Raw genomic sequence first — 15,578 nt, forward strand, 5'->3', positions numbered from 1 at the left:
TTTAAAAAGCTCAACAAAATTGGAAAATTATAATTTTGGGTAACATATTACACATGACAAGATATCTCATCCGTATGAATAATAAAACTACGTACCTTTGATCACGAACACAACCCGTTGATTTGTAGCGAATAAGGAATCGTCTTACACTCTGTCTAGTTGTTTTGAAGTTGTAGTTTGCTTCGAGAAGTTTCGTTATTTTTACAGATGAAAGCCCAGATGCGTGGTACTTGATAATGGTGTTTCGAACAGCCAGGGACAACCTACGTCCTCCCTTCGCGGGCGCCATAGCGAGAAATAAACCAAAATTACTTATTTGGTCATTGCACGGTTCGAAAATAATTGGGGGCGTGGTTTGCATAATTAACCAAAGGACGGTACGGTTCGTTTCTTGCACGGAACGGTACGCTTTGTGGACGGTACGGTACGCTTTGAGAACGGAACGGTTCGCTTTGAGGACGGTACGTTTCGTTTCTCGCACGGAACGGTTCGCTTTGTGGACGGTACGTTTCGTTTCTCGCACGGAACGGTTCGTTTTGTGGACGGTACGGTACGCTTTGAGAACGGTACGGTACGCTTTGTGCACGGAACGGTACGGTTCGTTTCTGAGGTGTAGTAGCACGTTTTAGGGTCTGTAGTTGCGAGATTTTTCCGACCAAGCCCAGATCTATTTGTTTAGGTGGGTCCCCCCAAAACACGTTGCCATCCTGGGGTTTTTTAGTTAAGGGTAGGAAAAATTTTTTCCGGATTTTTTTTTTTTTGTTTTTTTTTTGACGATAAAAACTTCAGACTCCTGTGGCTCAACTCGCTTGTTTACATGGTCTGTTTTCTTTAAAAAACGCTGCACCTACCGATATTTCTGCACCGGACGCCTCAGACCATTGATTACTAATTGTAAATATCCTCACATCTTGCAAATAATTCCTAAAAGGTGATTTTTAAACAATTTTTCAAAATTTTCGTTAACGTGCCCGGAACTAAGTGCAAATACTAAAACCCGAATCAAAATGAAGAATTCCGGCCATTAAGACACTCCAAAATTCTAGAGGCATCCCGAGAAAATTATAAATAGTTATGGAAATTTTAAGTTATATTTAAATTTCTCGGGATGCCTCTAGAATTTTGGAGTGTCTTAATGGCCGGAATTCTTCATTTTGATTCGGGTTTTAGTATTTGCACTTAGTTCCGGGCACGTTAACGAAAATTTTGAAAAATTGTTTAAAAATCACCTTTTAGGAATTATTTGCAAGATGTGAGGATATTTACAATTAGTAATCAATGGTCTGAGGCGTCCGGTGCAGAAATATCGGTAGGTGCAGCGTTTTTTAAAGAAAACAAGCGAGTTGAGCAGACGCCATTACGGAGCCTGCATACCTTTACTTTTTTTACATATCAATAAGGTACATTATAAATATTTATAAACCACGACCCAAGTACCTGTGATAATGCCACATACATAATAAATAATAAAGCATAGAATGATTTTTTTTAATTCTGCATCGTGACCATTACAATGATCTCCAATAAATTCTCTTCGGCGCAGACATCAGAGAAAGTTCATCTTATACTGGTATCCTGGCGTATTGTATTTTCGACCTATTTAGATGTAATTTATTAATTTATTGCGAACTTTATAGAAGCTGAAAAACTATGGGCTTAAAATGTTAGCATATGTGTCTATGAATAAAACTGTACAACCCAAATTGCAGTTTTGTGTTTATTTTATTTATATGCCATAATATGGGGAGGGTGCATTTTTACCTACAAAGATATTAGCGTCTTGTGTTTTCGACCTAAATATAGTATCAACGACCAACCAGTACTGGCTTGAAATATCCGTTGGATATTCCAAACAATAAAAATACGATTGTCTGTCTTTCAAAAAAACATTGAACAAATTCCATATTTCAGTTGAAAATACATTTATTCGTTGGTTGAACCCATTTGTCAGGAGCTGTGCATTTCTAAAAGAAATCAATGAAATTACGTTGCATTTTTCAGTAAAAATCCGTAAGAGAGTGCCCATATCTAATGGAGAAAAAAAATTTGTTTGATCCATCCATTCCTTTAAATATTCATACGCCTATTTGACAGAGATCTTAATTTTCTTTCGGGAAAATGTCATCAAAAAATCTCTGTAATTAACCGATTACGGCTTTGATTAATCAACAGATAAAATGTGCATTAGTAAAAAGACTAGAATTTCTGACATCGGACTAAAATCACATAGGGAATTCCGTTGAATTTATTATTTTGGGTATTTTCACTACAGTTGTACTTAAAAGGTATTTTTCCAAGTGTAGCAACCGAAAATAATGTTCTACCGCGCGGTATCTGCACAGAAAACAGATTTGGAAAAATAGGTCGAAAATACAATTCGGTCGAAAATAGGATACGAAACGATAAATGAACAAAAGCCACCATGGCAACTAAGATCACGTTAAATTCTATATAAATGATATACAGATTATGATGAATAAAAGGAAGGTAGACTTTGTGTGTTAGATCGTTTTTAAATATTATTAAATACCAGTTTTCATTTGTGTGCATTTCGAGGCAATGCATGGGGGGGGGGGGCATACTGCATCCATATTTAATTTAATTTCTAAGTTTGAGCATCCATTTTAGTGTTATTAGGAAAGAAAAGAATTGCTTCCAAAAAAGTGATGAACGCTATAGAAAACAATTTTAAATGGAAATTCAAAATATGTTTATACATGCAGTACGTATACATGTACACAAAATGTCTTTGATGATGTCTACAATATAGCAAAACTATAGATTAAAAAACTGGAACCCACTTTCATTGGGGGGGGGGGGGGTGTTGACCCAGTCTATAAATAAGCACAGTTCTCTCAGCTATCGCATTTCCACTGTGGTCTCACATGTGGGCGCGGTTCACGTGCACAAGCGGCACTTACACGTCTATCATCATGTAAATTATAAGAATTTTCTGTCTTACAGTGGTCTTCTAGCTGATGTTTTCATAACTTCCATCATTAGAGTGAAGAGAAATTGATCTTTTTTTTCACTATTTTGGGACCTTTGTGGCAAGTGGATTGTTGTGTGAATTCCGACCCGTACAAATCTTATACAAGGTATTGAATACTGATCGAGGGAGTCTTGCATCAGGCATCCAGAGGAATACACAATTTAAATCTTCGGCTTGCAATGGCGATTAAGGGAATAAATGTACTTATCATCTATTAGAAGAAAAGAAATATTTTCATAGTATCGTTTAAAAACTGACAAATATCCCATCTAGAAGCTGAATAGTCTATGTCATAAATTTTCGTCGAGAACGACGAAGAACAATGCAGTCTATAAATAGATCGAGGTCGTGTGTGCGTGTAGAAGCACGCCCTCTGGTTGGAAAAAAATGTGCAAATCTTTTTCCCAGAATTCCGATTGACGCAAGCGCACTTGCAGTTTCATCCTAACGTAACTAGTCAGCCCGGGGGCTGACTAATAATGCACACTGAATAAAATGAATTTTATTATTGCTTGTGACTTTCATACCCCATGCAAACACGTAACTGTTAACAAGTAATTTTCAGGCTGAAAATTACTTGTTAACAGTTTATTTCACACATAATACGTTCCGCCCAAAATATCAGGCGGAACGAGCTCGTTAGAAAATGGCCTTCGGATGTAAGAGTCCGAGGTATATAAGGAGCGTAGGGACGTTAACCGAGGCTCTTACTTGTAGGAGTATATCCATCCGGGCGCATAAAAAAATCCTTTTTGAGTATGAAATATTTTTATTTATTATGCATCAGTAATGTCTACCAATACCAACAATTATTTTAAACACTAAACATACTGCAAGCTGTGCATTGGCTACATGATATATTTAATAGCAGTCAATCAATAAATATCCATTCATGCTTTGAAAAATAATATATCCCAAAAAATTTAGTCCTGCCAGAATTCACATTCCTTTCCAAATTCATATCGGGCAAAAATGTTGTCAAACAATCGTTTACAGTTGACTTTGCCGTTGAGTTTAGTACATATTAAGAAAGACCCCGACATTTTCCGATGAAGAGAGTATGTCTCATGGGGTGGAGGCGTAAGTCTATGTTTAGCCATCACTGGAACAAGATTAAAGATACGCATGGTTGCACTTTGGGTCCCGAAATCAAACTTTTCATCCTTCGCCATGGCTTCTCCTAGAATCATGACAGCATCTATGTGAGCAGTCTCCATAGTCTGAAAAGAAAAACAGGATTAAGTAAAACATAAACAGCTGTTTATCAAGTTTTTGTGAACTTCTGTAGATAACCCAGAATTGTAAAAGATACAGTATAATCATAAAATGGTTTACTCCTTTTCTTAGCACCACTACAGTTTAAATTAAATTAAGTTGCACATTTTTGTAAATGCAGAAATTTAAATAAAAGTAAAAAATGTTTGAATGAAATTTTAAAATCAACCAAAATAAAGGGAGATTTTTGAAATAAAAAAACCCATTCATTTCTTTTGCTGCAGTAAGATAAGAACAAATGTCCCACCTTTGTTTCATATCCGGTGAGGAAGCCACACTCTACGGACCAGTGTTTGACGCCCTCTCTGTCCCCTTCTGATGCCGACTTGATAATCCGTATATAATCATCCACAAACCGAGCAGAGAAACTCCGACTGGCTCCAAAGTCTAACAGGATCAGCTAAATATGGGGGGAAAAAGTCATATAAACTTTATAATCTTCTTGGAAAAATTTCTTAAATCTGTTTTCACTTGCATTTCAATTAATTGTTCTATTGGACGAAGTGAGAAAGACAGTGCTCATCTTTACAGATGGTAAGAGCATATACATATCTTTCTTTAAAATATTTTTTTTTTTAAATTAGACTGACCTTTCCAGTGTCTGGGTTGTAGAAGAAGTTGGCCCAGTTTGGATCAGTCTGCATAAATTTCCAATCAAATAATTCTGTCAAACAGAGGTCTAAAATTTCTGTGCATATCTGGAAAACATCAAAACATTACTATACAAGTTTATCTGTAGAAAAAAATGAATACATGAACAAATTTTAATTTCATAGCATTTCTATGCTTATACATGTATGACAAATATTTTGCATACTACCACAGCTAAAGAATCAAATTAATGAAACATGCACTCTCAAAGTAGCCCTGAAAGTAACTACATTAACTTAACTATGTGTATGGTCTAACCTGGTCTCTAGTTTCTTGGTCTAGTTCAGTACACTGATCCAGAGGTATCCCCTCCACAAACTCTGTGGTTAACACCTGCCTAGAGCTCAGCTCAGGTACCACAGCAGGAACCTCTAATAACGGGTGGTCCTTTAGTAACTCTCTATAAAGATATTTAAACAATTGCTTCAATTATGTCATTTCCTTTTTTTAAATTCTTTAATATTTCTCCTCTGCCCCTTTTGATCTTTGTAAAGCTTTAAGCTGTTAAATATTTAAGCAAACTATGATTGACCCCAGAAACTGATGTATCTGCTACAACAAAAACAAAATTCCTAAGCCTTAAAATTAACTTGGAGTGACTCAGGTTCCCTGGATGCACTGTGAATAATGCAAGCATAAAAGAATTCCAAGAATTTCATTATATTTGCCAATATGATATTATCTTAATAAAAGTATAAACCCTTGTTTCAGTTATGCAAAAACAACCTAGAATGTCAGTGTACATGGAAAATTCCTGATAAAACTTACTTGAATTTTATACTACATTTGGCCTCTCTTTCATAATCAACCTCCCAGTTTAATTCTCTCTTTGTGACTCTCATCAGGTCATCAATGTACACACCTGGTAATAAAGCACATTACATACAATTAAATATCACAAAACTTCTCTTCAGAGAGATTTCAATACATCTTTTTTGTTACATGTAAAAATTTGGGAACAAAAATATAAAACAGAATAAATTTCTAAATGCAATGAACATTTATTCAAAAAATCATTTGGCGAGAGAATATTTAGGACAGTGCATGGGTTAAGGTATGAGTACCCTCTATTCCTTTACATAATAAAGCTGAAGCCCTATAAGGACAAGGCCCAGTGCTTTTAAGGAATGGAGAGGTACACGGACATTGACCCACTTAAACTCCAGTTTAAAATGTGTGTACTGAATATTTGCCGATATATGATGTAGACTTGTTTTCTGAATTAGTGTTTAATTTACTAGTACCTTTTGGAAACAAATCCCAGATCTTCAAGACAGTCATTAAATTGTTAATGTCACTTTCTATACTGGTTGCCACACCTGGGTACTGTATTAAAATAAATATGTAAAAGTACATGTATGCAAATTTTTATACTTATTCTAAACATATCAATGAAAGAAGTCAATCAAACTTTACATATGCCATCACTAAATTCATGAATCAAAACCTATGAAAGGTCTACATTAGAAATGAGATAAAAATACACTGTTGTATTGTAACTTGAGCAAAACACATAAAAATAATATGTCTACATAAAGATAGAGATATAATATGATTTCCAGAGATCTATTTGCTTTTAATGTTCATCTTGGTAATATGCAGCTCTTTAAACCTGTATACCCGGTACACATCGATCAAACTACAAAGAGTTATCTTTCCTTATGATCATTTATGCAACCTTCACTTATCACATTATCGGTTCACAGTAGTAAAGTGACAGACTTTTACAGAATTATCCCAGTACCAAAGTTTATGAACTAAAAAGTGAAACTATAATTCACACACAGTTTTCTCCACTGACCAGGACTTTGAAAAATGACCTTTAATTTTTTATCGAGGTTGTTATGATCAAATTTTAAAGGTCATTTTCAAAGTCATGGTCAGTGAAGAAAACTGTGTGTATAAGCTACTAAAATTCTTGATAATAAAAATGTAGTCCTTAAAAGATGGTATTTATTAGGGATGTCAAATCAGTCAATTTTAATATTCGCTATATTCACGGTGTTCATAAAAGTGTAAGTAAATTGAAGACTGTAAAACATTGTAAACTCTTGTAGAAATAAAAAATTTTAGGAGGTTATCTCCGTAAATATTTTATAATGAGCAAATTTGATGAAATTTAATATAACAATTTTTAAATTCAATTTATTTATCAGATAAACACGAAATAAAATCATAAGTTGTTCACAGTGTTTTTGTTTAAAAAAATAATCTGCTGCGTAATTGTATAATGTAACTCTTTGTCGCGTTTCAATTATTTTAATTATCACGCTTTACTTTAATTCTAATCAGCGGATTTAATAATTTTAGTACACTTGTTAAAAAGATTTTTATAGCCAACGCTACGGTATTTGTAGTTTGATGCAAAACACAGTTTTTTTAAAGCCTTTGCCCATGGTGTTTGGCATGTAATCAAACACAACCATATCAACAATCGCATGTTATCAACGTGTATTTGTTACATGTACATTCATTATCATTTATTTAAAATTTTTATCGACTTTAAAAAAAAATAAAGCCAAACAAAAAATAACTATCGAACTTACTGGAGATAATTACTATATAAACACTGCCACAGGCGATAATTATTTCGTTGGCCTACATTAACACATTTATGTACCGTGCACTGGTTTTTCGTAAAACGGCGTTTAATGTTTAAATAAGATTGAGAAATCTTCAAAAATATACATGCACTCATCGTATATAGGAAAGTCATTAGTCGTTTATAGTCAAAGACGATTTATAACTGCACTTGTTTTAATTAATCGTCAATTATAAATTAAATCCAACAAATTTATATTAACCTAACCTGTTGATGTCATTTACATGTAGCTCAAGGGATATGGTCAAGGAATGTAACTTTTATTTTTTATCAACTTTCTGTAATAAAATAAAAACACAAAGGGATCGTGTCACTGTCTGTAAGGGTAATTAAAAAACGTGAAAATTACAACCTGTGAAATTAATCCCCTATTACAGTATTCTTGCATACTAGTAATAAAAATGCAGTCCTTAAAAGATGGTATTTATCTAAGTTCAATGACCAAAGCCATGTGACCATTACTGTACATATACTTTAAATACTTATAATAGACAACTGTTGTAAACATGTAATCCCAAGTTTTACCTGGATTTTCATGGCCACCTCTGTACCATCTTTGAGCTTCCCTTTATGAACCTGTCCAATGGAAGCAGCAGCAAAGGGGATGTCATCAATGTGTTCAAATTTATCCTGCCAGTCATCTCCAAACTCACCCCGCAAAACTTTCTCTAATCAAACTTGCAGTGTTGTTTGCTGTAAATGAACACATAATTGATTTATAAATACAGGATCACTGTAAGCTATTATTATTTTTATAAAAAATTTAAATCATTTATGTGTCAATAGAAAAAATATGGAGGATGAACTGCATTCCTAATGCAGAGCATTAATTGACTTACAAGATTTTTCATCTGCCATAGCACCAGCCTGACCCAAAGGGCCATGACCTTATCAATCATAAATCGCACATAACACAACCTGTAACATTCTGTAAGAAAAGATCTTTTGAATTTTACACTGTATTAACTTTTTACATGAATTGTCTGAAATTGCACCAGAGAAATAAATCTATTGCATCTATCATTATTTTAATATTACACATGATTAAATCAAATTTATTCAAGAACTTTACTTTTGTTAAACTGCAGCTGTGCTTCAAAAATACCAGAGAGGTCTGTTGTTAAATTATATAGAGCAGTAACCACAATTCGTTAAAGTTTTATCTCACTCATAAGAATTAATATCTATCTTGCAAAAATAAGGTGTCAGGAAAATTTAGTGATCTACCGTATGTGAAAATCTCATCTTTTCTGGTGCAGTGGTTAAGAAGAAAGAGAAATACGTTGTATTGCTACTTTTTCCTCAGTGTAAAATGTTGATCTGTAATGTACCTGATTGTTTCTTTAGTCCCAGTCCTCTCTTTGTAACCTCAGACAAAGCACCAACTCCCAGGCCCACAAATAAACCTATAGCAAACAGAGTAAGAGAATTACAATGTAGGTATGTATTAAAATTTTTTGGCTTAAGATCAAAGAAATGTAAGATCTGCTTTCAAAATCACAGATATGCCTACGGTATATAAAATACAATAAGAGAAAAAGGATTGATTTTATTATGCAGCATTAAAAATAAGACAGTAATCTTGATAGAAATGGGTTTTCTCCAATCAAACTTGCATTGTTATTTGCTATAAATGAAGTTTATAATTCATTTACCCTTAATTAAAAACATATCCTTTTTACAATGTGTATAGGGTCAGCTATTTTCATTTTTGTTTTAAAAATTGAAATCATTTTTGTAAAACCTATAGATAAAAGTAACCTATATATAAAACACATGGAGCCCATGAACCAAAACATCCTCACCAAAGACAACTCTATTCATTCTTTACTAGATTTTGATGTAAAAGTTTTATCCCTACTATAGAAACAACCTGACCTAAACGGCCATGAAGTTATCAAACATAAATCACAAATAGCCTGTAATCTTCAGAAAGAAGAAATTAAAGAAACAATTTTAATAAATATTCTATATATCAGTCATCTGCTTATTGCATCCCAACAATTGTATATCAGTTAATATTTAAACAATATAAGAATCAATGTTAAAACTGAGAGTCTCATCCTTTCTGGTGCAGTGGTTCTTATCAGAAAAAAAGATTTTTTCCCTTTTTCTTACTCAGTGTAAAATTATGATCTGTAATGTACCTGATTGTTTCTTCAGTCCCAGTCCTCTCTTTGTAACCTCTGACAAAGCACCAACTCCCAGGCCCACAAATAAACCTATAGCAAACAGAGTAAGAGAATTACAATGTAGGTATGTATTAAAAGACTTCATCTTAAAATCAATGATAGTTTTATTACGTATCATTAAAAATAAGAAAGTAAGCTTGATAAAGAGACAGAAATATAAAAGACTACATATAAACAAGAAAAATACAGAATTATGATAAAGCTCTCCTTACCTCCGAAATTGGCCACTCTTCCAATTCTTGATGATGGCACTTTTCTCTCTTTAGCAGTGTCACTTAACTACAACCATATGATTATATTTTATTTCAATTGATACATGTATATTGTGATTTAAAAAATTTTAAATAATGTTATTCATTATCAGCAAATACAAAACAAAGGGCTACAGCTACATGTACCTTTACTTTTGTGAAATGTATTACATGTATATTTATCTACATTTTTATGGTCTGTTATTTAACTGAACCAAAATAATTTTATCACATTGGTGTAATTTATGTCAGCAAAAATAAAGTCATCAAAAAACATGCATATTTCTCAATCTTTTTAATGATATATGTATCATGATTTGCTTCTGTTAAATAGTTCAATATTATCATTTAATCAACTAGTTTTTCTTTCGGAATTCATGAAATCTCCCTCAGCTATGGTTTGACATAGACAGGTAATGACTATGTTTACTTTTGAGAAATATCCCTACCTTTGGTGCAGACTTGAATGAAGAAAGTGGTGGTCGTTTTGGTGTCTTTACTGTTTTCTTCACTAGATCTTCCTTGACTTGCTCAAAAATGTCCTCTGACTCAATCACTGGCTCAGGTTTTAAGACAGCCTCAGTATTAATACTGGATTCTGTTGTTTTTACAGTTTTTGTATTTTCCAAAATGTCCTTCAGTATAGTCTTTGATGGTGGTTTTTTGCCCACCTTGGAGCTTGTCGGCTTGGCAAGATTTTCTTCACCATCCACGTAATCCACTTCCTTTAAAGCTTCCTCATTCACGCCCAATGCCTTGCTGAAGTCACTTGACAGGTCCAAGTCAGATGCATTCTTGTCCATAAATGGAGCAGACATTGATGGGGCATTTGTCCTTAGGGTTCTAACCACTGTAGATGCTTGACTTGCCATCATCACTGTCTTGTCCTTTATTACTTTCTGAAAATTACATATTCATCTAGTTTGAAATGTAGAATCTCGTAAATATACAAATCTACAAGTATACATACATATATACCATTTATATATATGTCATAGGTAGACTGGTGAAAAATCATGTCTCAACTGGGACTTGAACCAAGGATCTTTGGCATACTATGCCAGAACTAATCGTTGAGCTAGTGAGACCAGATACATTGACTAACTTTCACACATTTGTATGCATGGTGACACATTGTGTCCTTTTGGAAAACATGAAACACAACAGTTTTTCTTATAATTCATATATACTTATATTTACATTAAAAAAATCTCTCCAATTTTTTTTTGACTGCCATAGATACATTTTAGTGTATGTAGGAATTAAGTATTAATAGCCTACAAAAATAAATTGTGTTTTTCAGTGATTAACTATACCGGGATGTTGCTTTGGTTTGAAGTTACATCCTGTACAATGGTCTGGGATCTAGCCAACACATTTTCCGCTGCTGTTTTCAGACTGCTGTTCTTCCATACTTGCTTTATCTCTGGTCCCTGAGTCTCTATCACAGCTCTTGTGATGTATTCCAGACCTCTCAGAAACCCTGCCAAATCAGATCTCTTGGCCATTTCTTTAATATTCTGCAGATCTAAAATAAAATTATAGAATATGTTCTGATTGATTTTTTAACCTCAAATTAAATGTCTGAATAAATTCAACGAATTTTAAAAAAAATGTAAATTAAAATTTACAACAAATACCAAAGAATAAAGTTTTAAATGAATTGCGTAATGCACACATAAAACAGCTGATGGTGAACAGAAGATGAAAAGTTACATCAAGGACAAGAGGTCGTCATATTTTTTTTCTGTCAAAGATGGTATAATTTGCACATTTCATTTGGAATGACATACCTTAGATCGTGGACTACTCAACTCTCCATTGCATTAAAGAGTTATACAAGGAAATCCAGTGTTGTACCGCAACCGCACGTTCGCTTTCTCGTGTTTTGGTTTTAGAAATTAGTTTCGTAAGCACCACATGCTTCCGGTATTGAAACAGGAACACATGTTGCCCGATCCCGATCTATATTATGCACACGGATATACTGATTTTCAGTTGATCACTATTGAACTCTCAGTCTGTGAATTAGTTTGTGTAACATTTTTGGAATGTCTTTTTAATTTTTCCCATTAAACTGTTTTGGTTTTGTTCTCAAAAGTAAAATTAATAAATCATTCAATTTGTTATTTGTAGAAGTTAATGAAATAAGTGAATTTTTTGTTAAGAAAGGTCCTAACCACTGAGCCTGATTGGTGCCCTAATCTTGGAGCCTAATAAGTAACCTAATTATGATGCTTAAAAGATGTTCTGAGTGTATAAGGTGTCTTGACACCTAACAATGTTGCGGCATATGTCTTTGGAACTTGGAACTTGCGACATGCCCTTCCCTAACTACTGTAAACCAACTTTTATTTGCGTGCGAGAAATATTCATAAGTTTCGTGACCTCCTTTAAATCGCGCATATTAATTACTGCTAACCATTTATTTTGCTTTTTTGTAGAAAATGTTTCCTTGTTCGTGAAAAATAATTGTCGCAGATTGGTTTCAATTTGACGAATCGCGAATAAAGATGACGCAAATAATAGTTAACAGGTGCCCCTAACTATGGTGCATGCATAATGCCCTAATAGATGTCTTAACATATAGGTTCGAACTTCAGTACCAAATTTTTTCCAAAAAGCACCACTTTCCCAAACCTATACTGCAACGTGTCTGTGGAAAGTGAGGAGGGAATTTCTCTCTCAATGTTCAATGTCTATACTAAGTCTATCTTTGGAAAAAAGGTGGAGGGGGGCCCCCCCGTTTTAAGCCTATGACGTTCTAATTATGGAATCCTTATTTTGTGACAAATTCCCTTACTATGGAGCCTTATACCCTTACAGGTGCCCTGACTATGGGGGTTTATGCCTTAATTGGTGCCCTTACTATGAAGTATGTCCTCACCTGTGTCCTAACTGTTGGGCCTTTTGCCCTAACAGATGCCATAGTTATGGAGTTTAATGCCCTAAAAGGTGCCCTTACTATAGATTGATGCTCTAGCAGGTGCCCTAACTACGAAGCCTAACGCCCTTATAGCTTACAAGTGTCCTTACTATGAAGCATAATTATTAATGCCCTAATCGCAACTTATGAACTTTTATAATTGTTCTAACAGTGTTCTAGTAATGAAGTCCAAAAATCAGAGGCCCTGAAGGTGCCCTAACTATGGAAAATTAGGCCCTCATGCCCTAACTATAAGGCCCTGCAGGTGCCCTAACTCTGGAATTATATCAGGTGCCCTTATATAAGGCCCTACAAATATTTTACCATCTTTTACAGGCCCTCGCAGGTGCCCTAACTTAACTAGAGGCCCTCACAGATATTTTTTAGACCCTTAGGTGCCCTAACTATGGAGCTTAGAGGCCCTCGCAGGTGCCCTAACTATGGAGCTTAGAGGCCCTCGCAGGTGCCCTTACTATGGAGCTTAGAGGCCCTCGCAGGTGCCCTAACTCTGGAGCTTAGAGGCCCTCGCAGGTGCCCTTCTACTATGGAGCTTAGAAGTTATAAGGCCCTGATGCCCAACTATGGAGATTAGAGGCCCTCACATGTGCCCTAACTATGGAGATTAGAGGCCCTCACAGGTGCCCTAACTACGGATCCTAATGCCCTAATTATGGGGCCCCATGTCCTGATATATATAACACATTAATAACATGTGCCCTAATTATGGAGCTAAATGCCCAAACAGGTTTGCTAACTCTGGGGCTTAATGTAACACAGAACGCATCACCACAACTTCACGACAGATGGAACTATGGAGCCTTAGTCCCATGCCATTACAAAGAGGTCTTATAATGTTATAGGTTTCAAACAAAGTCTAGCGTTGTCACTATTATATTAAATCTATTCAAAATGATCAAGAGTTCCTAATTTAAAACACAGGTTCCACATTATTTCTGACGCAGGAACTTTACCTACAGTCACTTACTAAGGACCGATTCTTAGAGATAAAACACGCATAAACTGGAAAATGTTACATAATCATTATCATTAAAAAGTTATGTCGGAATTTGTGTAACAGTAATGTAGCATGAAAATCGAAGACTAAATATTCCAAAGACCCCCTCCCTAATTAAGAAAAAAATATTTAAAGAAATTGATCAAGTCTAGCTTGCATGCATTGTTTGTTTTGAGTGGCATTAATATTAATTTTAGTAAGTAACATGTAGTTTAGACAGTTTAAATTAATTTTTAGCTTGAAGCTGTCTTAAATATCTGTATAAAACGTTTAGGAGAAATATGTGCGGGTTGTATCATTGTTTTTAGACAAAGTGGAAAATACATCTGTATGATTAAGGATGTAGATGGTACATGTATGTAAACAAATGATCACGTATTCCAAAAATATAAAGCTATTTCTGAATTAACTAATTGAAAATATTACTCAACTTTTTTTCTTTCAAAGAAAATAAAGATTCGTTGAATCATAAAAGCAGCTGTGATGGAAATTATAACTTCTAACAATGAAAGACGGTCAAAGTTTAAGATAGATCTAAATAATAAAAAAAATATGAGTGGATATTTGTTTACCTTCAAGCAATCTTATTTTTTTTCATAATGGTAAATTGGTAAATACTGTATGCAAATATTTATCAACGCCCCCCCCCCCCCACCCAGTTCATTTGAACCAGACCCTGGATTGACAGTTTTAAGGCAGTACTATAGTCAAGACGTCATAGAAACTATCAGATGTCATTAAGTTCATGATTTCCTGACCTTTGTTTTTATCTTTTTGCCTGGCGTCTTTTTTAAAAAAATTATTTTAATTTTCTATAGAATTTATTAATCATGAAAAGTTGATTTTTCATTAACAACGAAAAGTTGATTTTCTTTTTTTATTCTTTCCTAAAGCCATTTTCTGCATTCGTTGTCCTTATTTTCTTTTGACAGCATATTAGAAGTTAATAAAATTAAACGCTTCTTTAAGGTGCTTTTTCATTCATAATGAAAAGTTGATTTTCTTTTTTTATTCTTTCCTAAAACCAGTTTCTGCTTTCGTTGTCCTTATTTTCTTTTGACAGCATATTAAAGGTTAATAAAATCAAACGCTTCTTTAATCTTACATGTACCTCAATTCTTTCCGGATACGATAGAAAAAATACTAATAAATTCATTTTATTCATTATTTCGCCTTTAATTGGTTTATTAAAAAAATATTTTGCAGTCAGTTTGATTCTTCAGGAAAATCACCCTCCTAAAGAGAGTTGAACGGGATGTACCGTAGAAGCGCGCCGTGTGTGTGTGTGTTGGGGGAGGGGGGTTGGTTGGTTAGTTAGTTTGTTGGGTGCAAAACGGAAGTGTGTTGGAGTTTGCATCGGTGTCGATGTGAAATACTGCTTGATTTATAAAAATGATCTTTAGCAAGGGAATGCTCCGCTTTGCGGTGCCTTTGTTGCCATTCATTCCATGGTCCGCTCATTTTGTTCCTTCTAGAAAGGTTTAGGAATCTTAACAGCCTCATAAGCGGACCTGAAGATGGAGCAACTGCATTCTCTGTAGAATTAAAAAAAAAACAATTTCCACAAAATTTATAAATCAAAAATCAATAGTAGGACTGTAACTTATAATGTGCAATAAGAAATACTGCTATGTAGTGCAAAAAGTCTTTAATCTGAAAGTCCCTGTTTATTTC

The 15,578-nt window shown here is 34.2% G+C and overlaps 1 protein-coding gene across 1 annotated transcript; it reads right to left on the reverse strand.

Annotated features, from left to right (window-relative positions):
* Positions 1–3,764: 3,764 nt before the first annotated feature.
* Positions 3,765–11,887, reverse strand: LOC134246038 (atypical kinase COQ8B, mitochondrial-like). The gene is made up of 14 exons (XM_062728300.1): positions 11,757–11,887; positions 11,280–11,491; positions 10,413–10,862; positions 9,925–9,991; positions 9,668–9,742; positions 9,096–9,147; positions 8,907–8,926; positions 8,046–8,188; positions 6,163–6,244; positions 5,687–5,780; positions 5,177–5,318; positions 4,858–4,965; positions 4,515–4,667; positions 3,765–4,212 (listed from the first exon to the last, which is right to left on the reverse strand). Exons 2-14 carry the CDS (start codon positions 11,469–11,471, stop codon positions 3,916–3,918), a joined length of 1,875 nt encoding a protein of 624 aa, XP_062584284.1. The 5' UTR covers positions 11,472–11,491; positions 11,757–11,887; the 3' UTR covers positions 3,765–3,915.
* Between the last annotated feature and the right edge of the window lie 3,691 nt (positions 11,888–15,578).

This window comes from Saccostrea cucullata, unplaced genomic scaffold (genome assembly GCF_032062105.1).
Source record: "Saccostrea cucullata isolate Sc308-1 unplaced genomic scaffold, CSIRO_AGI_Scuc_v1 ctg217, whole genome shotgun sequence".
NCBI lineage: Eukaryota > Metazoa > Mollusca > Bivalvia > Ostreida > Ostreidae > Saccostrea > Saccostrea cuccullata.

What these genes read in the sequence shown, in the direction of transcription:
- LOC134246038 (XM_062728300.1), bottom strand. Translation starts at nt 11,471, where the DNA reads ATGGCCAAGAGATCTGATTTGGCAGGGTTTCTGAGAGGTCTGGAATAC. An exon ending in AAATGTAGTATAAAATTCAA is followed by an intron (nt 5,319 to 5,686) that starts GTAAGTTTTATC and finishes ATATCTTTATAG; the next exon opens with AGAGTTACTAAAGGACCACC. An exon ending in ACAACCCAGACACTGGAAAG is followed by an intron (nt 4,668 to 4,857) that starts GTCAGTCTAATT and finishes CCCCATATTTAG; the next exon opens with CTGATCCTGTTAGACTTTGG.